The 26621-nt window shown below is 40.4% G+C and overlaps 1 protein-coding gene across 3 annotated transcripts; it reads left to right on the top strand.

Moving 5' to 3' along the window:
* Window positions 1-26379, top strand: LOC142213869 (melanoma inhibitory activity protein 2-like). 3 transcript variants are annotated; one of them, XM_075282431.1, is made up of 25 exons: window positions 1-111; window positions 6027-6158; window positions 6802-6823; window positions 9327-9415; window positions 9618-9689; window positions 10327-10437; window positions 10558-10629; window positions 10785-10889; window positions 13131-13253; window positions 13401-13524; window positions 14222-14268; window positions 15031-15121; window positions 15231-15369; window positions 16037-16138; window positions 16209-16269; window positions 18423-18458; window positions 19811-19878; window positions 20696-20775; window positions 21790-21819; window positions 22210-22332; window positions 22915-23073; window positions 23794-23928; window positions 24312-24379; window positions 24578-24782; window positions 25906-26379. In XM_075282431.1, the coding sequence occupies exons 1-25, from the start codon at window positions 76-78 to the stop codon at window positions 26070-26072; spliced, it is 2397 nt and encodes a 798-aa protein (XP_075138532.1). In that variant the 5' UTR covers window positions 1-75; the 3' UTR covers window positions 26073-26379. The 3 variants fall into 3 exon arrangements, with proteins under 3 accessions (XP_075138532.1, XP_075138531.1, XP_075138533.1); XM_075282430.1 differs by lacking the exon at window positions 1-111 and adding an exon at window positions 3995-4194; XM_075282432.1 differs by lacking the exons at window positions 1-111; window positions 21790-21819 and adding an exon at window positions 3996-4194 and having other exon boundaries at window positions 25906-26378.
* The last annotated feature ends 242 nt before the right edge of the window (window positions 26380-26621 follow it).

The raw sequence follows: 26621 nt of genomic DNA on the forward strand, positions 1-26621 counted from the left end.
CTCTGTGTCGCCAGCCTGTCAGCCATGTCCCAGCTGCTGTGGTGACCCTGAAACCCTTAATTCTCTACTATTCTGATGGAGGCTTCAGTAACTGGAGGGGAGGAGGAGGAGGTAGGTGTAGATGAGATACTACCTTAATAATGACTGCCGAAAATCAATTTCCATGGACATTTCGGTAATGGAAAAACATGACAGCAGGTGTTACAGACGTAAGAAGTTCCCAAACAACTCAACAACATGTTACTAGAGTTCACTTTAGATTATGGTTGAGTGCTTTCATTTGGACTGTTGTTTAAAGACACTTATTGTATACTCTATTAGGACATTCAGACATTCTTATATGAATAAGAATAAAGCCTCTTATTGTGGAAACACATCCTTTATGGCTGTTGTGGAAACGCAGCAAATTCTTGCATCTATAGCAAAGTGAATCGGATTTTGTGTAATCTCATCCACACATTGTGGAAACAAACACCGCGGAAATGCAAACTCAATGCAGCATGTTTATTTTACCTACAGAAATGCTGGGTTTTTCTTATAAACTTATGTGGGGTGGGAAGTTAGAAAGAAAAAGTGCAGCAAAAAAAGCAGTGAAAAATTTGTTTTTGTTGATTTTTTTTTTTTTTTGCAGTGTTTTTAGCTGTGTTTCTGCAGCCTGGGCCCTTAGCATAAAGAGGGGTTCTGAGAGTATTAAAAATTAACATAACATTGGGAAATGTGATCAATAAAAAAAAACTACTTGTTTATGGTCCATCAATGGACTTGTCCATTTCTTATGGACAATTTATAGACTCACATATGCAAACTGATCATGAAAAATAGTCATTTTTATATACAATTTGCATCATGGTCTTGTGAATAGGGTCTTAGGGATTGCTATTTGCATACGTTTTAAAGAGGGCCTTTCATGTCTTCATAGATTGGTGACATTACATACCACTTGAAAGTTGACAGTGGGCACTGTAGTCTTTGCCGGTATGTGTCTGGGTGTTGAAGATATTGTTACCATTAGTTTTGGCACTGATATTCCTCCACTGTCAAAAGGGCAGGCCTTCCAGCCTACCGTCATCACTGGGCTGTGAGGAATGCCCCCCCAGCAGTATTCATCTAGAACCATGTACTGTCAGGAAGATTTGCGGAGATCTTGCGGCAAGCACATGGACCCCATTATAGTCTATGGGGTCCGTGTGCTTTCACTGAATACCGCTTGCAAATGCGTTTGGTATTCCGTTCGGGGGGTCCCCATACTGACTCCCCCAAATGGAATGCCACCACAGATGTGAAGGAGGCCTTACACTGTTTTGTTAGACTACATTCACATTTGTGCTTTTATTTACGTTCTTCTGGTTTGTTAGAGGAAGAGAAAAATGGAAAAACAGATAACAACGGATAAAATAATAGACCCGATGGCAGGACTTGCAGAATTTTTCCATCCAGTGATTTATGACTGATCTCGGCCACACACCTGTGCAGATGTGAATGAGGCCTTAGGGAAGGAACATGCCTGGTGATTTCAATGTTCCCTCTATGTCATAGACAGCCACAGGAATAACTAAAAAGCCCTGTTACAAACAGCACCTAACATCTGAGCTTCCAGGACTCCAGTGAGTGGAACATAATGTGTATGAAATATTTTAGTTAAACACATAATTCAGGGTTTGGAGAGCTTGGAAGGAACGTGCTAATAGATTTATGGGTTTAATGATTAATAATTCTCTTGGTGTGAGGTGAAGAAAGCGCTATTGTCACACTGTGGCATGGCTTGCTATTATCAGACAGGAGAATAGGTGGCCGGAATAACACAAGGATGTGGGAAGATAAGAAAACGGGGATATTAGCTGATGAATAGAGGCCCTTCGTCTGCAGTGTTATATCACTTGTATTAAAGGCAAAGTTGAGTCTACTGAATATGGGTTTTGGGGAAACTACACACATATTTATCAGAATCACTACCCTTATGACCAGCAGGGATCAGGGCTTCTCAAGCTTTTTTGACTTCAGCCTTGCCAGTCAATCTGTCATGAAGCTAGGACCTCACCTGCACAGAAATACTAACACAAAGTGCCAAACAAATGCCACAACAGCAACACCATATAACACACTGTAGCACAAAATACCTTCCAAGCAGCACCAAATAACAGTGTCCAGCAGAATGTATCTCTCCATTAATGCCACAGTGCAGCACAACATCTCATTTTAGCAGTGCCAACACCACTGGGCAACATAAAATAGCTAAGCTGAAGTGTCAAACACCATAGTACAATATCACTGGCACCAGCACTGCCAACCTTCACCTCTCCTAATGGCAGGCCTAGCCTCCACCTTTCCACCTCTAGTGTATAGGCAGCAGCAGCATTCTCCCCAAATAAAACCTTCCACACATGCAGCAAATCATTCCCCAATTCCACACTGTCCGAAGCATCCCCACAACAGAGAAAAGATAAGATAAGAGTCTCCAACTTCGGAGAGCCCTTCACAGGGTGATTTGGGAATTAAAGATTGCAGCAAAAATTTATTACGATTGGAGATCCTTACACTTCCTGCCAGGTGCTCATCTCACCAGAATTACTAAGAGGCTAGAGTCTCTTAGCAATTCTAGTGCATGTAGATAACAGTAGACTAAACATAGCTACTCAATGCCAAGCAGCAGCTGGTAAATCAACATCCAATATTAAAGCATACCTAAACTTTCAACTTTAACTGAAGAGACTCAGAGTATAATAGTAGTTTGTCGGTGGCAAACCCAACATTTTTGTGTTCGTCCGAAAATTTGCAATGAGAACCTCTTTGGTCATCCCTATGTATGTGCCACTATGGAACATTATACTGCATGCAGGAGCCACAGTGGGACATTTTAGCATGTGGAGTGGCCACTATGGGACATTATATTGTATTGAGGGGCAGCTATGTGCGATTATACCCTGTGGAGGGGTCACTGTGAGACATTATATTGTGTGGCAGGACTACTATGGGACATTATACTGGATAGAGGGGCCACTATGGGACATTATACTAAATGGAGGGGCCACAATGGGATGTTGTACAGTGTGAACGGGCCACTATAGTACACTATAATGTATGAAGGTCTATATGGGTCATAATTCTTAAGAGATAGCTACTAAGCAATACTGGTATAAGTAATGCATTTGGCTACTACCTACTATTTAGCTGCAGCAACCTCTTTGCCTAAGGCTATATGTAGACAAGGGTCTGTGGGAAAATGGCACGAAACTCATAGCTATTTGACCATGCCCTCCATGGATCCTTTCATTTCCTGAGCTGAGTGATGTTATATTGATCCAAGGAAATGATCTTGCTGCCAAGGAGTATTTTTTTCTCCTTGTGAGGTGCTGTAGTGTCCGCGAGCAAGCAATATTCACTATTCAGATTAGGTTTTCATACAGATAGACAGTTCTATACAATTTTCTTGATATTGTACTGTATAGTGTACTATATATGAAGGTTATCTCTGATATATAGAGGTATTTGATACCTAAAGCTATGAGGGGGGAAGGAGGGAGAGACATGGAGTTTGTTTTTGTTTTTTTTGCTGTGGTAGTGTGAATTTATAACTGGCCCCTATTGGGTCCCCTAAGGCTGTATTGTACTCCCCTTTTGCAGGAAGCTCCGCCCACATCAGTAATGCTAGGGTATAGTTCTTCGGCACAAAGCACCATGGCACTGGGTTGTGCTGCAATAAAGCGTCATTACAGATATGCATTGCTGTATTTTGGCTCTTTAAACATGGCTCTTATTTCATCTCTGTATAACTGCGCTTTACAGAAGTAGCTGTTTCATCCTCCAGCTGTGACTTTGCCAGACAATATGGCCGCCGCGGCTTCAGGCTCCCCGCCCCCTCCAGGGACACGTACAGCTCCGTTCTTTCCTTTTCCCCTGACGCTGTTTTGGGTTAAACTACATGAAGACGAGGGGGGTACCATCTATTAAACTCTGTATACTGTCAAGGAATACGAATGTTTTATGACAATTACAGGCTTATATAACTCTAATAATACAAACACGGTTCCTGGGTGGCCAGCTGACAGTTCTAGATAGTGGTTTCTACGATAGCTGACTTCCTGTGCAGATGGTAGCGTCCAGCCGGTGGCTGAGAACTACGGTATGAGTCTTGGTATAGTTACATGACCGCGGATGGCTGACACCGGGGATTACGTGGCCAATACGGTGAGGCAGGTGAGTCTGGGGTCAGTCTGGGAATCTCTGACTACAGGGAGCACTGACTGAGTGTGATAGGCCGCGGCACAGCTACTATGGAGGGGGAGTCTGTACCCTAAGACTGGTGCACCCCATAATAAGCAGTGACAGAATAACTGGTGCACCCCTAGACATGTATGAGGAGTTTGCAGTGAGGTATATGCCCACATCTATGAGCAGGGAACAACTCTGTGCTGATAATTTCATGGTGTCTTATATATTTGGGCTGTATCATAAGTGTGAATGTTCTGACCAGGGGTACATTGCGCCATTCTTAGAAGTGACCAGCACCCCAATAATTGTGACCGCTTGTCACTCAGTGTTAATCGGTGGCACAGAGATCCATTTACTTGCATATGGGCAAGGCGCTGCCCACGCTAGCGTCATGTCTTTCGTTTATTCCAGAACAATGTCCCCTGTGCTGCATACATTAGATGGCTACCTATAACAGACCCCATATGTCAGAATAGTACTGTGCAATGCAGTGTAGCGCTAATGTGAGCACGGTTTATACACATATATTGTAAACTGTACACAGAATAGGTATAATTTCTGCTAACCATCAGCTGTGGGTGCTGGACAAGGGCTGAACAGGGTTTCCATTGTTGGATAAAATCATAAATGTTCACATACACACAGTATTAGCAGAGATCTGGAAAGTTGCGAGAAATTGATGATTGATATACGATGATTATTAACCTTTATAATTTTCCTGTAATTGATGATCCAGAGTATTTGATAATCCGGCACCTGCCAGTCACACAGTGCTCTATATTAGCCCATAATGCTGGATTGGTACATGTAGCTGATTTTGTCAGATTTCTCATGTTGCATTGGTGTCATGTGTTTTGGTTGCTGATGCAGCTTTTGGCTGAGGGAACCCTCCCTTCCTCTATACTGGTCTTGTATAAGGGCTTTCTATATTATTGAGCAGAGATGTAGAGGTGTATTTCCCTGTTTGGATTTGGTTTAGCTCTCTAACTTCTAAGAGCCACAAGTAGCCATATATAGTAAGTGAAACTTAAAGGGGGTTTCCAGAAGTTTTACTTACATCAGTATAATGCTGAGTTTACACACAGTTTTTTGGTCCTGATTTTGACACGGAATCCACTTCAGAATCTGTCTCTAAAAAATGTCTCCCATTGACTTTATTGGGAGGTGTTCACTTCTTTTTTCCGCTAGCGTTTTTTTCCTGCTCGCGGAAAAAAGAAGCGAGCTGCCCTACCTTGCCGCGGATTCTGCGGCTGAATCAGCTGTGGATTCTGCGTCAAAATCCGGACCAAAAAACTGTGCGTGGACTCAGCATAAGATTGGCAGTCTATGCTAGTGATGTTACTTTACTCAGTCAAGTGGCCCATTTGCAGTTCAGTCCCATTCAACTGAATGGAGCCGAGCTGTGCCAGTGTGCACAATCACCAGTGATGTGATTGTGCACACTGATACACTTTAACGAGCCTAAAAGTAGTGCTAAGCCGGAATAGGTCTGGAGGGGTTTTCATTCTCGGAACATAAGCAGAGCAATTTCCATTTCACTGATTCTTTAAAATGTTTGAGATTTGAAACACAAGCTATGTTAGAGAGTTGCAAGAACTTTTCGTTACACAATGATTACATTTATGTTTTATTTTGCTTACTTGTATAGCGCCACCATATTCCGCAGCGCCTTACGGACATTGACAGTCACTGTCCCATTTAGGGCTCACAATCTCCATTCCCTATCAGTATGTCTTTGGAGTGTGGGAGGAAACCAGAGTACCCGGAGGAAACCTACATCTGCATTGCTCATGTCCATTGTTTCTGTTTTCTTGTAGGTTGTCTCCCTGTTACCAGATGACCTCCAGCCCGGTGCAGATTTTTATGGCTGTTCCTGGGAAGTGGTGATTTTCACTGTCCTGTTTGGATTTTTCTCTGTCTTGATGTTCACATGCAGGACCATTCGATGTGTAAGTGTGTTGTGTCCTGGCTTCTACATTCTTTGGTGGCATTAGGATGTTAGTTCAAGCTTAATCAGCCTGTAAACTGGCGGGGAATGAAAGTATGTAGGACTCGGCTTTATAACAGCTTACATAGTGAACAATTGAACAATTACTACAATTCTGTAAATAATTGTACATCACTATAAGTGATCCCGGTATACCCCCTTCTAGCCTCCACTCTGCTCATCATCATCATTTTGGTTGGACTTGCTCCTGCTTCCAGCTACTCTCTGCTATAGCTTCCTGTGTAATTACTGCATTGGTATCTGTTTGCTGTGTGTGGTCGATCTAGGGGGCATGCCTATATGCAGGAGCGCACTGCCCACCCATACACAGAGCCAATAGCACACCAACTACATGGAAACGGTATAATAGCTAGCAACACATTAGCAGGCAGTAAGAAGGACTAGAGACAATTTCGGGTGCAATTTCTGCTACAGGGAGGCAAAATCGGGTAATGAGGTGATTTGCAAGAGTGATGAAAATAGTTTCAAAAGTTTAGTTACTCTTTAAAAGTAATACCAAACACAAGATTGGAGCTGTTTTTGGATAATTTCTAAATTCTGAACAGATTTCTGATTTCTTACAGTTTCTTTCTTTTCTTTTCTAGGTTAAAAGTAGATTTTATGCCAGTAAGTGTCTGCTCGCCCGTTCTCATGGTTTGTATGTTCTTTGATGCCACCCAAGTCGTTTTTCCCTTATTCTCACTTCAAAGGGCGACTCCAGTGCAATTTTTTTTTAACATTGTAGCTTTCTATAAATCCCTGAACTTCTTTCTGATATCTGCTATACACATACAGCAGATTTCAGGTGGATGGTGTCCACTCAGGAGCTAAGTAGCTGTCGCATCTGCTAGATTTGTACACAGCAGAGACCCAGCAGTGGTACCTTCTAATCATGCACCTACTCAGATCAGATTTAATCATTACTTCTCAGATGCTGTGCTAAGATATAACATTAGGCATCTGTGTGGTTAACATCAAGAGACTTGTTTGGTGGCCATGGCATTGGCATTGGTAAAGTTGTAGATTAGAGTAACCACTGGGTTGCAGACACAGCAGATGCTATGAAGCCCAGAAGGAACCTATTGCTGCTGATACATAGGGAGCACTTAGTGATAATTATAGATGATTGAAGGATAAGTGAAACACTGAATTCATCTCCATTACTTTACTGGGGTGTCATAATGCCTGTGTGTGACATCATTATAATTGCTTTCATCTTATCCTTTTATGTGTGCATTATCCATGTGCCATATTGTGCACTGTCTCTGTACTGTTAGATCACTGCGTTTATTATTTATACCATGTCTTCGCTGCATGCTGTATCCCTGCACCATAAGATCGAAAAGCAAATGCAGAAGCAGCACAGCAAAACAAGAAAAACCAGGTGTAAATCCAAAGGAAAGGGTAGCAAACAGTCAATTACATATACAAAGAAAAAAATGGCAGCACTCCAACAATTAACCAAAAAGTGGTTTCAATCCAAGCAGGCACTATAAGATCACTATAAATAATAATACGCTTTTCAAGTTTGGAACTTGCTGTTTAAAATGACCATGGTAGATTGAGGCTCCATGAAATCTTTGCTATGTAGCCACATGGCTATTTGTTATTCCCTGTATTAAACACTGTCTCAGGCAAAACTCAATACAAATCTAGCAATTTTACCATAGACTGCAATACTGTAGTATGACAATTGCTTTTTCAGGTAAATAAACACACAAAAGACAAAGAAATATAAAAACTCAAATCGTTTTACCTAGTTTACATATATAATAAACAAATATATCTGGCATCCCCACGTCCAAAAATTGCTATATTATTGAAACATAAAAATATTTACCCCACAAGTTATTTGATTCAGACTATAGTAATTTATTTTGACAAAGTTTTGTATATATATTTTTTTTTTAACAATAATAAAACAAAAAAAAAACTATGTAAATTTGGTATCACTGTGTTTGTACTGACGCATTGAATACTGTTGCACTGGACACTGAATGCTTTACAAATGAAACTGGTAAAAAAATGATGCAACTGTATTTTTGTTTTGTCTTTTCAATTTCACTCCATTAAGAATTTTTATTTTAATTTTTATTTATTTTTTTGTGCAACAAGAATCAGCTCTGTAAAAGAAAAAGTTAAGGCTTTTGAAAGGCAGGGAATTAAAAAAAAATGCAAAAAAAGAAAAACTGTTGGAGGAAAGGGGTTAACGGGGTTGTTCAGTAGGGAATGCTTTAAAGTAGACCTTTCACCTACTGGGGCACACGCGGTGTAATACACCGCTAGAAAGCCAACAGTGCGCTGAATTCAAGAGCTATTGGTGCCGGTACTGTAGCTCTTCAGTGTCAGAAGGACGTTTCTGACAGTCAGTCTGGAACGCCCTTCCTCACAGTAGCGTCTATAGCACTGTACTGTGAGAGTGGGCATTCCTTACCGTCCAGCCATGTCACTGAGCGGTGAGGAACGTCTCTCCAGTACTAGTCTATGGACGGGCACTATCAGGAGTAGGCGGGCCATTCCTCACCGCTCAGTGTCATTGCTATGCAGTAAGGAATGCCCTCTTTCACAGTACAGGGCAATAGACGCTACTGTGAGGACGGTCGTTCCTGACTGACTTCAGAAGCGCCCTTCTGACAGTGAAGAGTTACTGTAACAGCACCGATAGCTCTTCACCGGGGGCACAGAACGTGAAAGACGACAGTGCACTGAATTCAGCTCACTGTTGGCTTTCTAGCGGTGTATTGCACTGCATGTGCCCCATGAGGTGAAAGGTCCTTTTTAAATAAAACAAAACCCTGTCTTATTCCCCATGTGTCATCTACACATGTGACCTCTGCAGCCATGTCACATGGGTAGATAGCATGTGATTAGTTGTAGGAAATGACCAATATCTGGAGGCGCAGTATGGTTGGTAATATGTATTTTTTTTAATTTTTTTTAAAGCATTCCCTGCTGTTAAGGCAAACAATATAATTTACAACCCCTTTAAAAACAGCAATAAAGACATACACAATATATATAATTTTATTTTTAAGTTTTCAGGGTCAATGAAGGATTCCCAGTGATCACATTTATCATCTCTATTTCATTGCACTAGACCTGTTTCTCATTTGATATTTTTCCTCTTTAGGTCGTGAATGTAACCTTGGAAGTCAGGTTGCTGAAGCTCTGAGCAGTAAAAGAGAAGTCCTTGAAAAACTCAGCATTGTACAAAAGCAGGTACAGTGGGAACCAGGGGGTCCATTTCAAGGTTCAACTGTAACTGAACCCCAGACAGGGAGCCCTTGTATTCAATTCCTGTGTATAATAATTCCTGTGTATAATAATTGTAGATGTGAAATATAACATGCTAGTGGATATCCACTGGAGAGGGGTGCATTAAACTAATGATGATTTCATTTTTTATTTTTTTACAAAACAGTATGAAGATGTCCAACAAAAGTTACAGGAATCAGGTCACCAGAAATTGCTAACAGAGGTCTCTGAGCAGAAAGTAAGTAAAGAGAATGGTGCTCTGGTCCTCCTTGAACTCCATAGAATTTATTACTAAAGAACCTGAAATCTTGAAAGTCAGCCAGTTTATTATAGCGTAATAGCATTATAATAGCAGCAGATATCCGGGTAACACGGTGGTTCAGTGGTTAGCACTGCAGCTTTGCAGTGCTGGGGTCCTGGGTTCAAATCCTGCCAGGAACAACATCTGCAAGGAGTTTGTATGTTCTCCCTATGTTTGCATGGATTTCCTCCCATTCTACAGACATACTGATAGGGAAAAAAATGAACATTGTGTTCCCTATATGGGGCTCACAATCTACATAAAAAAAAAATAACAGCAGATATCGGTCACACATGGATGCAAATATGTCTAGAGGGTCTCCGTATTGGAGATATCTTACATAATGTGGTGACCGTCAGGGTCAGGGACATTTCTGTATTTCCTGTCAGTCACCGCTTTGGCAGATAACAGGGATTAGTAGACCACTGCTCATAGACTATTGGATAAAGTTATTGTATTCTTGCATAAATAATTTATGCGATTTACTTAGCTCCCCTGATACAAATTCTTCCTGGTAATTTGGCCTTTTTCACATGGACTTTACATTGACTTGTTCCTTTAATTCATACTTTAGACTCAACAGGAATCTCTGCAAGCTTCAAACAAAGAACTGGAAGAGAACATTGCCAGACTGGAACGGGACCTGGAAGAGGAGAAACAACGGGGATCAGTGCTGGACAATTCGGTAATCTATATGTAACATGGAAGATTCAGAACGTGACAGCAGAAGAATGGTTCATCTTGCAGACTAGGATAAATATTTTTTTTCTATATATTAATTTTTTATTTTTTTTTCAAATTCTAGCTTACAGATTTAAATGATAAAATCAAAGCTCTGGAGGACAGTATCAGGAAAGAAACATCTCAGAAAGAAGAGGTAAGTTAAGAGGTAACAAGATATCATATCTGGGAAATGTCTAGTGCATTATCAGGCAGATCCTTTATCTACTAGGGGTATTGGGGTGGGATAGTGAACAGAAGTATCTCCACAAGTTCCACTCTGCAACCACAAGACCTCATTTTCTTCTGCAGACTCGCACAACCCAGAAGGTATTTGAAATTAACAAAGGCCGTTTAGAGTCATCACTTCAAGATGCTGCAGAGGAAAAGTCTCGCCTAGAGGAGAGCATCAAACAGGTACAGCTTTTTAATGGTTGAAAGCTATAAACACAATTTTGATGTGATCTACAGAGTTGAGTCACGTTATTTTGACCACCAGCTAAAATGCAGAGTAACTGCAGTGTGCAGCATGGACAGCAGTTAGACGGGCTGGGAGTGACTCAGTAAGGTTGTGTCAGGTTTCTGGAGCCATGCTGACTGCAGTGCATCCTACATTTGCTGGATGGTGCGTGGGGGGAGGATCAACAGAATGAACACTATAACTGAGGTGGTTCCACAGATACTCAGTTAGATTCAGGTCTGGGGGATTAGGAGACCAGGGAAGTACTTGGAAGTCTTGGTCATATTTTTTTACAACCACTGGTGAACATTTCTAGTACATTTCTAGTTATCTGATATGTAGTATTGTCTTGCTGGAAGATTCCATCTGCCCAGAGAAGGCCAACAGCATGCATTGGGTGTACATGATCTGCAAGGATGGGTTTATGTTGTTCAAATCAGAGTGCCTTCCTCATGGATTAGTGGGAACTGAGAATGGCATGAAAAAATTCCCCAGACCATAATGGAACTACCACCAACTTGTGTTCTTCCAACAATAGTCTGCAGGGTGTTTGTTCTCTGATATTTCTCGACTGACACGCCAATATCTATCCATCGGACTAGGCAATCCTTTGCCAATTGGTAGTGACCCAATTGCAATATTGTCATGCACATTGAAGCCTTTTTTTTTCCATTGCACCTTTGTTATAAAAGGTGCAGTAACCATTAGAGATGAGCGAACAGTAAAATGTCTGATGTTCGTTATTCGTTTCGAGTAGCCCCTCAATATTCGACTACTCGAATCCAATATTGAACCCTATTATAGTCTATGGGGGGAAAATGCTCGTTTCAGGGGTAGGCAACATTCGATCAAATTATACTTACCAAGTCCATGAGTGAGGGTTGGGCTGGATCCTCCGTGCAGTCTTCTCCGTGCAGCGTCCCCGCGGCATCTTCCGGCTGTTCATTCACTCTGCCAGGCATTGGGCCTGGGCAGAGCCGACTGCGCATGCCCGCACTAGAAGCGGACATGCTCAGTCGGCTCCGCCCAGGCCCGATGCCTGGCAGAGTGAATGAAGAGCCGGAAGACGCCGCGGGGAAGCTGCACGGAGAAGACTTCTAAAGGTAGGAGAAGAACCAGCATTGATTGGCCAACTGTATAGCATTCGGCCAATCAATTCTGGTTCTGCATCGAACTTTTACATTCGAACAGCGAGTGGTACTCGATCGAGTACGAGTATTTCGAATACCATAGTATTCGATCGAATACCTACACGATCGAGTACTACTCGCTCATCTCTAGTAACCATCAGTCTGCTTCAGAGCCTCAAACGCAGTGGGATTCACTGAACTGTTCTCTTAGACACACATCTGGTAGCCCCCTACTCACTATTATTGTAGCATATCATTCAACCCTTATCCACCTTCATAGCTGGCGTTCATTTTTCACATCAATGGCACATAGTGTTCCGCAGTTTCCACATTGGTTATTCCCTGTGGTGGCATTTGCCCACTGATGATACGTTTTCACTGCAGCAGCATGTGAACAGTTCACAAACTGCACTGTTTGTGAAATACTGCCATCCTTGGCCCGAAATCCAATAATCAGTCCTTTTTGCAACTCCTTTTATGCATGACAACGAGTAATGTGTGTTCAGATATATCAGATATATTGTCGCACAACTTATGTACTCCACAAAGCCAGCCCATAACGTGTCACTTCCTTCATTTGGTTACGTGTTGCAAATGCTGAAAGTAGGATGTGGTTATACTAATGTGACTTAACTGTGTATATAAAGAATAACTGATCCTGAGATACTTCCTGTATTGTACTACAGAGCTGCACTCACTATTCTGTTGGTGAAGTAATTACCAAGGGGCTCGCTACATTACTTTTCCTATCTTAATTCTGATTTCCAGCCTATATTATGCTACATTGCCCAGCATTCACTATCCTGTTATTTGTAACTTAACCATTAGCAAATGTAATAACAGATACCCCAGCTAGCTAACCACCTGTAATTCAAGGGGGAACTGAATTATAGTAGCAAGTAATGTTGAGGGAACTTAGCTTGAAATCCTGAAGACGAACGTGTCCAACTCTGGAGTATAATACGGACCATAGTAAAATGTATTTTATGATGAACAGAGAATCGGACTTGCCTTTACACATGGGTAAACGGATCAGATCTACCTCTGAAATCAATGTTTGATTTGCAGCTTTCAAAGGAAGCTGAGGGCTGGGAAGAAAGGTTTAGTGAACTGTCTGAGAACTCCAAAATCCTCAGCTCCTCTGTAGGAGTCATGCAAGAAGACATGAGCAGCAAGCAGAACCAGATCAAGGTGAGTGGTGTGTCACACAGTTTGCTAAGAACACTGAATAACAGAACTGTCACATATACTTGTATTACATCAGAAGTCTAGGAAAGCTAGTTTATAATATTATTTATTATTTATATCTAATATTTTATTTATTTTATTTTTTTCTAGTCACTGATTGAAAATTTGCTGTCGCTCAAAGACTGGAGTTCGGAGCTGGATGAAGTCAATGATGAAGAAGACAATGACATTTTATCAACTATTAAGTGGGATTTTGAAAATGGCGAACCCCTTGGTAAGAACCATCAGGTTAAAGGGTTTTTCCCATCTCCTTTCTCATCAGTTTAGCTTGCCTTCTCTTTTTCTCACTTATTGTATTCTTCAACAAGCTTGTGGTCGGCTTTGACTGTTTGATGGACAAAACACTATGAAATACCTCAGTAGATATAGACATTCCAAAATACTAGAAATCTATAATAATGCATATCAGGCATGTACAGTTAATGTGTATTACATTACACAGTGTTGGAGAACACTTACATACTCCCATGAGTGACAATGGATTTGCAGTAAGTTCAATAGAGATTAACACTCTCCGAGTCGAGTCTTTATCAGCAAACTACAATTAGCTGGCATGATTGCCTTGATGAAATAATAGGAGACCATGGCTCTGAAAGTAATACAGATAACTTAGCGCCCTACCATTCAGAGAGCAGTGAGGTTTCCATTCTATAAGCCTGTGTAAGGAGACAGAACAAGCCAGGTTCTTTGACAACGTAGTCTAAACAATGGGAGGAATAATTTGACATAGCAGGTAAACAAATCAGTATTGCTAAAGCAATGTATTTAGGAACACTCTTGCATTTACATAAGCTTGTAGTATAGATAATATCCTTGAGATGGGAATACCCCTTTAATGACCCTCATATCTTCTTTGTCGAAGGGGAATACTATTTTTGTGCTGAATTTGTGTTTTTGCTTATCAATTTTAGGGGACCCCCAAAAACAAAGGATTAAGAAACTGATCTATGCTGCCATGGTAAGTATCGTCCACGGCTATAGACAGATCTTAACACTAGACAAGAACAGGTAATGCTATGTGGAGCCTGTGGATTATTAGCTGTGTACTTTGTAGTTTCTGCTATAAATCACGAGGAGCAGGTACGCTTACTGAAACGATTCCCTGCTGTCCAGCAGCCTGAATCAGTGTGGATTAGACTTCAGTGACGTATATTGTTTCTCTTAGGTCTTATGGGGATCTGTGTGTCACTTGTACATGCATTAGAAGATCCAGTATAATGAAATTGCATGTAACACACATGATCTGTAAAGGGGAGGACAGACTCTCCTATCATAGTTAGTGCTGATAATTAGACCTCTCCCTATCACACAGCTATAATGAAGAACATTCAGACCCTTGACCGTATACTTATGGTCTCTTAGATTATTTAAGAGAATATAGAGGGTGAGGCATAGAGAAAGCAGGTTAAATCTAAAAATCAAGATTGTGTCTGAAAGATTCTTCTCTGCAAACTGTAAGTACAGTACACATAAAAGAAATGCAGAGTGTGATACATAATCAGGTTGTGAAAGGGTGCAGCAAGGAAGGTGGTCTTTATTGAGTTAATAGCTGTGTATATCTCTAGTGAGCTCCCCCTAGCGTTGCCTGCTGAAAATAAGCAGAAAACTTGGAGCTCTACATCAGAAAATTACTCCGACTTGCTTATGAATATAAATATGAAATCTAAAATGCTTCTTCTTGGACTGTAGTTTCTAAACTATCACCATCTTTGTGTTGTAGCTGAATGCATCTCTGAAAAGTGTGGAATCTGAGAAGAAGCATCTGTGTGATAATCTCTCCGATGAAATGAAGGCGAAAGAGCAGCTGGCAGGTAGACTGATATTTCCTTCCATTAGATGACTAGGTTCCTTTTTGGAGACCCTTGATCAGCTGCATATCATATCATTATAAATATTTTTACCCATTGCCTATATGTACAGAATGTATTACAAATCTCCAGAACACAAGCCAGTCACTGGCTCATGACAAGGGGCAATTGGAGGAAGAGGTGGAGAAATTAAAGCAAAAAATGAGTGTCATGATGGAGGTGTATCAAGAGAACGAGAGAAAGCTGCACAGGTAATTTAACAGATGTACTCATTGGCCATTTATGGCTTTGGGACACTAGGGGACTAACAACAAGCTTAAAGTTTAAAAGTCTAAAATGTCTATGTAAAAAAGTTAACTAACAGTGAATGCTGAAAATAAAATCCACATTGAGTTATTATTTCTGATCATCCCAACGCTCCACAAAAAAGGAATAGAAAGGTAATCAATAAATTCTGTGTACCCCCAAAATGGTACCAATGAAAACACCATCGAGTTCTGCAAAACCCCCCACAAAGTTCCATTAGTCAAAAGTATTAATGTAAAAATAATTAAGTTCTTCCATAAAGTATCCCAAAATGGTGCCATTAAAATTACAGCTGGTCAGAGCACAGAAGCCCCCATTCTACTTGTGGGTCTTGTAATGAGGTGATAAAATAATCTTAATGTCCTTAAGCCCAGAATTGCTGGTTAAAGATGCTAGATAACGCTAGAGACACGGTTTTCTTCCTTCAGGAGTAGAATTATGTTGCATATTTTAGCTGTTTATTGATGATTGAGGGACATAATTAATAAATAAATTAATAATAATGTTTTTGTAGTTTTATAGTTTTCACAAACCTCAAGTATGTGTCTTCAATGTAGATTCTGCACTCATGCTACTTTTATTCCTGTAATACATTTTCCACCATGGTTCTAGGAAACTTACTGTACAGGAAAAGGAGCGGATTCAAAAAGAGGCAAAGCTAACTAAAGCAGATGAAAAGATGAACATGGCGGCCAGTGAACTCGTCACTGTCAAGTAAGATTAGTTTTACAGTCAGCACCCAGACTCTTTGCTGGTCATAGCTCACAAGTCTTGTCTCTCTTAGGACCCGAGTCACTGAACTGGAAGAAGAAATGGACAAAACTGTTTCCTCTTATCAAAATCAGGTTAGTGTTCTTAGTGTCAGGCTATTTAAGACTAGATTTTCCATTCAGACATGTAATGTTTAGAAAAGTTGAGTCACCTTGTTAATTTTTTTACATATCCTGTACTGATCCAGAGTTACGTCCTGTATTATACTTCAGAGCTGCACTCACTATTGATCTGGTGAAGTCACTGGAAGTATATTCTTGATGCTGGCGGAAGATGCACCTGAAATATTAAGCATCTCTGGCCTCTTCAGAATTATGGCGTGCTATCTTAAGTCATATGTGCCAGATTTTAAATATACATCAGTCAGGAACTGGCAAAGATTTCCGATATAACTGACTCGTTTTCTAGCACAATTTATTGTAAATCTCCTAGACCAAGGACCACTTTGGTTCCCACTCTACTCTAGCCTCTCTTCTCTAAAGCTCCAGTTAGTAGTCTAGAGATAGAAGTTAGAGTAGAGTCAGAACATAATGTTTTATTGCACACTATAAGAGGAATAATATTAAAGGGGTGTTCCAGTTGCTTTTTTAAATCCCTAATGAGGCCTAAAATAGTAAACCGTGAATGGTCGCCTTTCAGTTCGCCTAGATTAGGTACTTAATCTTCCTGACCTTTGGCCTGAGAACAGGCTATGAGAACACAAGTGACTGAGCAATGAAACTGTGTTCAAATGGAGTATCAGTATTCAGCCACTCATTGATGATGAGCTTATGCACAGGCAGCCAGTAAACAAAGACTGGGACATCAATGGAAACTCCCTGCTGGTCCCCCAAGATATTCATGCACTGTTTATTACTATAAGTCTCTCTAGGGGTAAAAAAAAAAATCACCCCTTTAAAATTTGCACTCCAAAACTTTTATATTAAATTATTCTAAAATCTAGTGCCAGTCACCACATACTGTCATTTTTTTTTTCTTTTAATGTAGATTGTGAGCCCCACATAGAGCTCACAATGTACATTTTTTCCTATCAGTATGTCTTTTTTGGAATATGGGATGGAAATCCATGCAAACACGGGGAGAACATACAAACTCCTTGCAGATGGTTTTATGCCCTTGGCGGGATTTGAACACCAGGACTCCAGCGCTGCAAGGCTGCAGTGCTAACCACTGAGCCACCGTGTGGCCCCCTATACTGTCATTTTTTTTATCTGATTTATCCCTGTTATTAGTATTCCTTTACAGTATACTTAACAGTTTGAGTTTTTACCATTGATGTGTAATATAGGTTATGTATAAAATGGATGAGTGTAATCGATAGATAAATATAGGAAGCTAAATTAATACTGTAGTTAATACTTGTACCCATTCATGATGTTTGTAATGTAAATTAATGATTTAACAATTTAGACAATTCATGTCGTTCTCATTGACCAATTCCGAGATACTCTTGAGGTCCAGATATAATGGGGACAATTATACATAGTGCATGGACAATTTATACATAGTGATAGAAGAGTATATTTGGTGCTGGCAATAAGTGCCCACATTCGGGAGCAAGCGTTATGATATAGGACCTTACATATGTCATTATCAAGAACCTTTGGACGTAATGACTTTTGGGTTATGTCATAACTAAACTGTGATGTGGTTTGTTTTTTTGGTCACATCATTGGTAATCATTCTTGGTCCATCCTGGTTGGTGGAATGGAGCACACATACTCAGTTAATAGGCAATTCATGTAATCTAGATGTAGGCAATCCGCTCTTGTGGATATAATATGGGGCAGTTTACCAGTGGCACTTATAATCTCTGCACACTGGTAAGAGGAATAGATTAGATCAATAATAATAGTATGTGGAGCCTACTGTGTACATATATCAGATGTCTTATCCTGCACTGATCCCGAGTTACATTCTGTATTATACACCAGAGCTGCACTCAGTATTCTGCTGGTGGAGTCACTCTGCAATGTACACAACTGCAATCATAGCTCTGTAGGCTCTTCAGCAGAAATCTCTTGGCTTTCTTTACTTAGTTGATTTGCACCAGGCTTTCTACAAGCATGTTATAGCAAAGGCTGGCTTTCAATAGTAAACCACAGAAATGTGAATACAGCTCCACAGTATAATGTTTATCAGCCTCATGAGGTTATTTCAGTCATTTTTTCCCCCGGGACAAATGTAGAGAAATTATTGTTGATTTTTTTTATTTTATTTTAAACAGGTTACCTCATATGAAAAGAAATCTCATGATAATTGGGTAAGTTGAGTACACCGCATCATTCTCCTAGAACACTGCATTCAATGTACTTTGTATAATTTCAGCACCAAAGTTTTGATAGTTTGCGAATGGCCAATTTAAATATGTTGGGCGGGTGTAAGAAGAGTGAGGTTGTATATTTCACTGTTCTCTTATGGATCAGCACTACCTGCAAAGTGTATGGTGGGGTGGGGGGAGGGGTGCTGTTTGGTTGAATTACAAGTATATCATATAAAAAAATGAAATGGTGCCATTGCAAAATGCAACTTGTCCTGAAAAAAGTACAGTATATACTCGAGTATAAGCCGAATTTGTCAGCACAGTTTTTAAGGATCTGCATAAATTAAGTGAAGGGGGAGTGTCCTTCAGTGGTTGCTACAGTAATGATATAGGACACTCCCCCCTTCACTAGCAAGAGAGATGAAAGCCCGGGAAGCGGCAGGTCCCTGCTCCTGTGTCTGCATCGAGGAGAGCTCATACAGTAAAGTGAAAGTAAAACACACAAGTACATACTGAGGTTACAATTCCTAGTAATGTCAGGTATTTGGGGTTATTAATTTAGTTTTAGTAACTCTATGTACCTCACATTAATAACAGTTAACCCCATCATGTCCCATATTAACCCCTGTATGCTCCATATAATGGTTACTAATATGTGAGACATGTGGATGTAATAATAAAGACCTTAATAATGTTTAATGCAATAATTATTACCTCCATGTCTCTCACATATCAGTAACCCTTATGTGAGGGACATGATGGGGTTAACTGCTATTACTATGAGGCACATGGAGTTACCAAACTGTAATACACATGACCAGACTTTTTGTCTGCAATGGTGGATAAAATGATGGACTATTACATTTCAATGGGCCTGTACACATAGATTGAAGAGATGCAACTTATGGAGCAGGTCCTATAGGTATGCTATACCTGTCCTATATGTGTCTGCATTTGCAGCCCTATCAATTCATTTTTAATGTAAAGATCGGTGATCAGTCAATGTAATGTTATATTATTTTAATTTTTGAAATTTTCCGGTAGCTGCTTCAATCCCCCCCCCCCCCTTCGGCTTATACTCAAGTCAATAAGTATTCCCATTTTTTTGTGGTAAAATTAGGGGCCTCAGCTTATACTCGGGTCAGCTTATACTCGAGTATATACGGTAAGCCTCACATTGGTATGGAAATGGAAATAATGAGAATGAGAGTCCTTGTAATTTAGGAAGTAGAAACTAAACTGCAAACAACCCCAACAAAATTTGGTCTGTTGCCAAAAAGGCTTAAATGAGAGACTTGTCAACCATTTTTTTTAATATCATGTCTAACATATTCTTTTCTTTTTAACCCTAGCTCACTGCAAGGGCAGCAGAAAGATACCTGAGTGATGTCAAAAAAGAAACTGCACACTTGAGGCAGAAGTGAGTGCTGAGCAGACAATTGTATTCATACCCTGAGCAATATATTTTGAATCTAAATAAGTAATTTAAATAATTTCATATTCATTTCTCCAATAACATCCAGAGCTCCTTTCAGAATGAGGCTGGTCATCATAGGAAATGGCCAGCAGCTTAATTTCACCTAGGCCTCAGGCCTTAGGCAGAGCAGACTGCGCATGCCCACAGGCCACGAGAAAATAGCCGCTTGCACAGTATTAATAAATGCTATTCCACACCTACCTTTAGTATGTAAATTGCCTCAGTGGTTTTTGAATAAGTCCATTTTTATTCATATGCTAATTAGCCTCCAGCACAGGAAGTTCCCAGCAGCACTCGTCTCTTCTATTATCTCCTATGTGTGTGCAAACAGGAAGCTGAGTCATCAGCAGCAGTAGCCTGTGCTGTATACACCCATAGGAAACAATAGCAAAGGGGGTGCACGATGCATCGTGCATCCAGTCTAATTAGCTTATGAATAAAAACAGACTTATTCAAAAACCACTGAGGCAATTTACATACTAAAGGTAGGTGTGGAATAGACTTTCTAAAGGCTATGCAAGGATGTGATTAGTTAAAAATGACTTTTCCCAATGATAGAGCCCCTTTAATGAAAGCAAAATGTTTCAGACTATGGTGGAATTGATAGTGTCAGCAAAGATTCCCCACACTAACCAGTTCCAGAGATGGCTCCTTTGTACTTTCCTCTTGGCACATCATTTTCGGACATGTTTTTCCTTTTGTTCACATAATCTTTCTTAGTTTCTGAGGTATTTGTGACCTTTTTACATTCTGTCAATAGGTTAACAGAGGCTGAATATAAACTGGAACTTCTGGAAAAAGATCCCTTTGCTCTGGATGTAATACAAGCGATTGGCAGAGGTATTGTTACTGCATACATTCATACATACGTGTGTGTGTATGTTGGAAGTCAGTACTGAGTGGGCACTACATGGTTACATTACGTGAGCACCATATTGATAGTGATATTAGATTATGTTTTTTGTTTTTTTTTATATATATATATGCAGCTTTTGAAATTATTTGAAGAATGGTCTCAAATGATGAGCAAGGGCACTCACTTTACTTTATTTTTGCTAGGACTCTAATATCCATAATATGTTCCCTAAACCCTTCCATAGCACCTAGTGTGTGATTGGTCGTATTCCAGTTCAGGGGCAGCTAATGGATAATGAGACTTGGCCTTGTTCGTTTCCATAGTTTCCTTTTTGTGAAGCTATATTGGGCTGGGATCGTACTTTAAGTGATGGCATATGGCTAGTATAGGCCATGACATTATGATCTGTGGGGGTGCGATCTTTGGAGCCCCCAACTCCCCCTGAGAATGAAGGTGACACAGCAGTGACTCAGTTCTGTTTTTCCAGTGACCAGGCTGCCATTGTGCACAAAACACTGAGCAGATGAAACAGCTGGTGATCGGTTCCTCAGCCCTTCATTTCTTAAGATTGGGAGTCCCAGAGGCTGTTCGTCTCCCCCATGATCATAAATCATAAAGCCATCACTGAGGCTCCTTTCACATCATGTTTCTATTAGCTCCTTAGCGGATCGGTTATATATAAGGGCATTCATTTGCATCTGTTTTAGATAGACTGATGGGGTTTTTTCCAACTCAGAATTGAGGTAGAATACATTGTTCTGTCCGCCAAATAACCTAACATTGACTGGCATGTTTTTTTATTCATTTATGTAAAACAGATGCCCTTGTATTGTTTTTATATGTTTTTAGCATATCCATTAAACAGCTTGCCATCAGGTTTGCTATGAACCGCCCCAGAGCAATGCTACCATGGTGCAGGTTGTGTGGTCAGGGGCCGACGTTTTGCTCTTTGTAGCTGCTGTAAAACCATCTTGTTTCTGTTTTTTCTTTCCTGGTAGCTTATGCAGATGCTTTTATTAACCATCAAGGTATATTTAACCCCTTGTGTCTCTAGTTTTGCTGCATGCTGTAAAATTGTGTTGTGTGTTATTAGCTTTAGATTTACCATACTTATGCTTTACATGTCTTCATCACTTCAGTTGTCATACAAATAAAGTGCATAGGCAAAAGTATGTGCACTCTCTTCTTCTGAACATCCCCTCTATGGGCATTAACATGGAATTCAATTTTGTGCTGGGCAGTCATGTTGAACTCTTACAGATGACATTGATACCTCTGAAGGTCCACATTTAGATGTTTGCTATGATCCATTCTGCTGCTGTACACAGAAATACCCACAACATACTTTTGGCTATGTGTTGTATATTTGTGTTTGCTCTCACACTTTTATTGTGCTCATTCTTCTTTGCTATTTCTAGAGAATTCACCATTCGGACTGTCTCCAATCAATCGTCACCCTGAAAGTCGAGCTTTCCTTTCACCTCCCACCCTCTTGGAAGGTCCATTGAGACTTTCTCCAATGCTCCCTGCAGCAGAAAGAGGTATATTAGAAGCTTCATATAGACTGCTCAGGACATCTCCAGACCATACATTCTGTTACGGAAGATAAGTGTCATAGGGTGGCGTCTCCTATTTAGGACTGGTCAGAGAGGAGTTTATCTGTAATGGTCAAGGTCGCCTAATAGCTGTGCAAACATCAGCAAATTCTCTAGCCAGCTACTGAAAGTGCTACATTTAGGAATGGGGTTGTCATTGCTGGAAAACCCCTTTCATGTTCTTGTGTGGAGGGGGCTCCTTGCAAAGTTTCTTTTACATTGTATCTTAGCAGGGGATATCTCCACTCTACGTTGGGGGTAGTATTAAACAATACATGCTATGGTATAACAAAGTGCCGGGGATGTGTAAATGTGTCCCAGGATCCATTATATAAATGCTATATTATTTATTGAGAGGAACAGTTTACATTGCTAGCTTCCATGCTGCATTGGTGCAAGGTTGACAGGCATAATCTAACTGCAGTAGGACAAATCACCTCTGGAGCACAAACTGCAGTAAAGCGTAAGCGTTTGCATTAGAACAAAACATTGACTAAATCCTTGATGAGAATTTTGTTCTGATGACAGGTGTGAGACCTCCAGGATATTATCCAGGATATCCCGGACCTAGAGAACGAGGAGATGTAAACTCTGATAGAAGAGCAGACCACCAGCGCACCTTGTCGGATGCAGGCTCTTTGTCTCCACCCTGGGAAAGGGAACAGAGAAATAATGTCCCTCCTCCAGGTAACTGCCCTACCCATATCTATTCTGTCATATACTGTTATATTGGATCTCTTAGAATGACTAGTGAGCAGTAATATGAGAGTGTAATGCCTCATTTCTGACCGCCCTCCTTTTATCTTAAAGTTTTGCTTTTCAAGCAGACTTAAGGGTATGTTTATACTGAGTTCCATTCATTTCAATGAGAGCTTCTCGCAGTTTTTTCCCACTAGCAATTTTTTTTAGCTAGCAGGAAAAAGAAGCAATATTGCCCTTTCTTCACACAGATTCCATTGTGCTGTTATAGACACTGTGAGAGAGTGAAGGGTGTGGTCTGGGAAGACAAGTATATTCAAAAAGAGAAGAAGTAACAAAGCATCAAATAAGAAATAAACAGAGAGACAGACATCTCCCAAAATTGCAAAACAGAATAACAATAAAACGCAGGGATAGGGATGCATAAAATAATAGGGGCTTTTGCTTGTCATTGGCCCTTGGGAAGTGCCTCTGTGAAGTCTAATGGCTCCACCAGACCCAAGATTGGAACAGTAAAAATCAAGAAGGGTGTTGAAGGTTGTGCCCTGCCCTGGTAGCTGTCTCTAGGGGATGTGCTAATCAAACTGCAGTATCCCTTTAAGAAAAACTCAATTTTTATTGCAGTGACAGAAGATTTACTTTAATGTCTTTCTATTGATGGAATTTGTTACAATGTTCAATGCTTCAATTCTTTAAACATTTTCTCAGGTTTGCCCTACCCTGAGCCTCCTTTCCCACCCAAGCGGGCAGAGAGATTTTATCATTATCCACCACCATCAGGAAGATTCTCAGGCCCAGCAGAACTAACCAGGAATCAGGGCAAACCCTTCATGGAGTCACAAGGTAATGTTATGTTGAAATACAAGAAGAGATGCGACCTAGAATATCCTGTGTAATATATGTCTTCTAAAATGAGAGGTTCACCAGTCAGTATAATCTCAAAGTAATCTTCTTCTGTTGGATATTGTATTCAGTTACGTCTTAGCCATTTTGGTCTCTGGAAATGCTAGGAGAGAGTTAATATGACCGTATTTTGTCACCCAGCTTTTCTAAAGTCATGATGTTGGTTATATCGCTGCATAGAAAGACAGACATTTTCCATTCAGGGAGTGTGGAAAGCGGTGCAACCTGTAACCATAGCTGGTTTGGCTATGACTCAGCTTTCCCAGTTATAACTGAGAAGCCGCTTTTTTGAGATGATCTTTATGTTTGTGTTAAATCCACAGATGGTCGATCTTCTCCAGAGTATAAATCGAGGATAATTGCGAATAGAAATGGAGAGGAAGAGGCCAATGTAAGTTTTGGGACACATGGTGTTATTCCCTGTTACCAGCCATTTCAGGCTAGCAAGGGGCTAAAAGTAAAAAGCTCCTGTCCCCTTCATAACTACTTATAGTGACTGATATTCGCTGCTCCTCTTTTGAGGATCCCAAACAATTAGCTGCAGATTTTAAGGTTACTGGCCTTTTTACTAAACAATTCTTTTCTGCAGAATGTTTCTGGGGCATCCAGTCAGGACAATGAAACAATGGACGGCCCGCCTGGAGAGTTTCCCATGAATCCGCCTCCACCAATGAGAGTTCCTCTGTTACCCAGAGACCCCAGAGCACCATATTTCAGAAGACCTTTTATGCCCCCTCCAATGGAGATGTTCGGACCACCTGGCTATCCTGGCATGCCACCTCCCCACATCCCAAGTAAGTTTTGTCTGTCATTGTATGACTATAGAAGAATCAGAATCCCTAGACTACCATTTAGGTTTTCCCATACTGGCAACGTTTGATATGTTCAGCTGCATTACCCAGCCTCATGAAGAAAAGGGTAGGGCTGCCAGGAATTATTTGTTGGGGATGTTAAGCTATGTGTTTCATGCTTGGACCAGGCACTTCCTCAGGCTTCCCAAGTGGTGTCGCCCTTCTAGCAAAGCAGGTCTGTGTGTCCATGGTAAGAGAGTACAAACAAATCCTGTATAGTGTGATCCTGCATTTATACTCCTGTCAATGTCTCCCCTACTTCATCCAAACATATTTTTGTTCTAATAGCAAGGAGCATATATTGAAGGGAGTAACACATGACTGCAGGGGCAGACTACACAGGCTTTGTTTCTAATCTTACTATGGAGCTATATAAATCTGTACACACCAACAGTAGAGGAATGTTAATGTAGAATCCAGTGATGGCAAACCTTCAGCTGAGAGAAAGTATGTGACCCCATGCACACGATTGAGCCTGCATCGGAGGTGGGGCGGAGTTTGCAGCATGACATCGAATAACATCCAAGTGAATTTGAGCAGGATAGGATCTGCTCTGTTTATATTGGATGGCCCACTACTCAGACTTGTGCATGGAGCCTTAGTCAGGAGAGGTTTATAGAGTATGTTTTTGGGTTTTTTTTTGCATTTTATTAGGCATATTATTATCGTTAGGCCATCAATATCTAATAGGGGCAGTGAAATTTGGCCCCTGAAGGAATCAGCTGTTTGGGATGGCTGCCAGGCCCAGTAGTATACAGTTTATGGAGCCTAAAGCAGAGGGCTCTATAGGTTGTATAGTGGCTGAGAGAGCTGAGCTGCAGTAATATCACAACATTACTATGTAATATATCCTATCAAAAAAAGATTCCCGGAAAACCCCTTTAAGCTTTTAGATGTGAACAGATGTTACTATTCACAACAGGCAGATATATAGTAAATGGTATATAGAAAATATCACAGCTTCTCATTTTATAATGAAATAATTTCATTTACATTATTATTATACATTATATATACATTACATTATTATTATTATACATTATTATAACTTTTTTTTTTTCTGCAGTGAGAAGCCCTGTACCCCCTCTGCAGCAACATCACTACCCCAATTACCCCATGCACGGTGAGGTGTACTTCCCTCCACAACCTATAAGACCGCCTACCTCAGACTCTGCTCCTCCCCCTCCCAGCAGCCTCTCTTCTCAAGACAAGTTGCCAGAACCAACGACTTGATGGAGGAGGCAAAAAAAAGGACTCTGCAGAAATATTTATAGATTTGGTTAAATTGAAGATGTTTTAGGATATTGATCTCTAAGAAGAAGCTACCTTACCTGATGTGAATAATTGCTCTGTGTACAGTGGGCTGGAGGATGCATGTTCGCTGGAGCTTTTTTTTTTTTTTTTTTTTAATAAGAAATGGGGAGGGGGGGTTAATTTCCTTTTTTTTTTTTTTTTTAAATATTAAATTATAGGAGTGGACTTTAGTGTAACCAAGATATGTCTGAGATGTCTCTATTAATAAAGTCTATTCTTTTGTACATAAGAGGACACTATTAAATCTTAGTGCAACAATTGTTTATTTTTTTTTCCACACACTACAATTGAATATCTTTGTAATGTCTTATAGAAAATGCCTCTCTCCCCTTATCATCTGCCTCTTCTGTTCTCACCTGCCTCCTGCACTGATCAGTCTTCACATACAGAAAGATTATGAATGATAATCTGTTTTCCCTTAGCCCAAACAGCAGCACAACTGGGTATTCCTGCCCCTATGAGCTGTTA

The sequence above is a fragment of the Leptodactylus fuscus genome, chromosome 7 (assembly GCF_031893055.1).
Source record: "Leptodactylus fuscus isolate aLepFus1 chromosome 7, aLepFus1.hap2, whole genome shotgun sequence".
Lineage (NCBI taxonomy): Eukaryota > Metazoa > Chordata > Amphibia > Anura > Leptodactylidae > Leptodactylus > Leptodactylus fuscus.

Bases quoted from the DNA above. Each gene is read 5' to 3' on its own strand.
- LOC142213869 (XM_075282430.1), top strand. From the start codon at position 4,153: ATGGCTGACACCGGGGATTACGTGGCCAATACGGTGAGGCAG. The intron at 21,820-22,209 runs GTATATTTAACC...TGCTATTTCTAG, and splicing joins TGCTTTTATTAACCATCAAG to AGAATTCACCATTCGGACTG. The intron at 23,074-23,793 runs GTAACTGCCCTA...ACATTTTCTCAG, and splicing joins AAATAATGTCCCTCCTCCAG to GTTTGCCCTACCCTGAGCCT.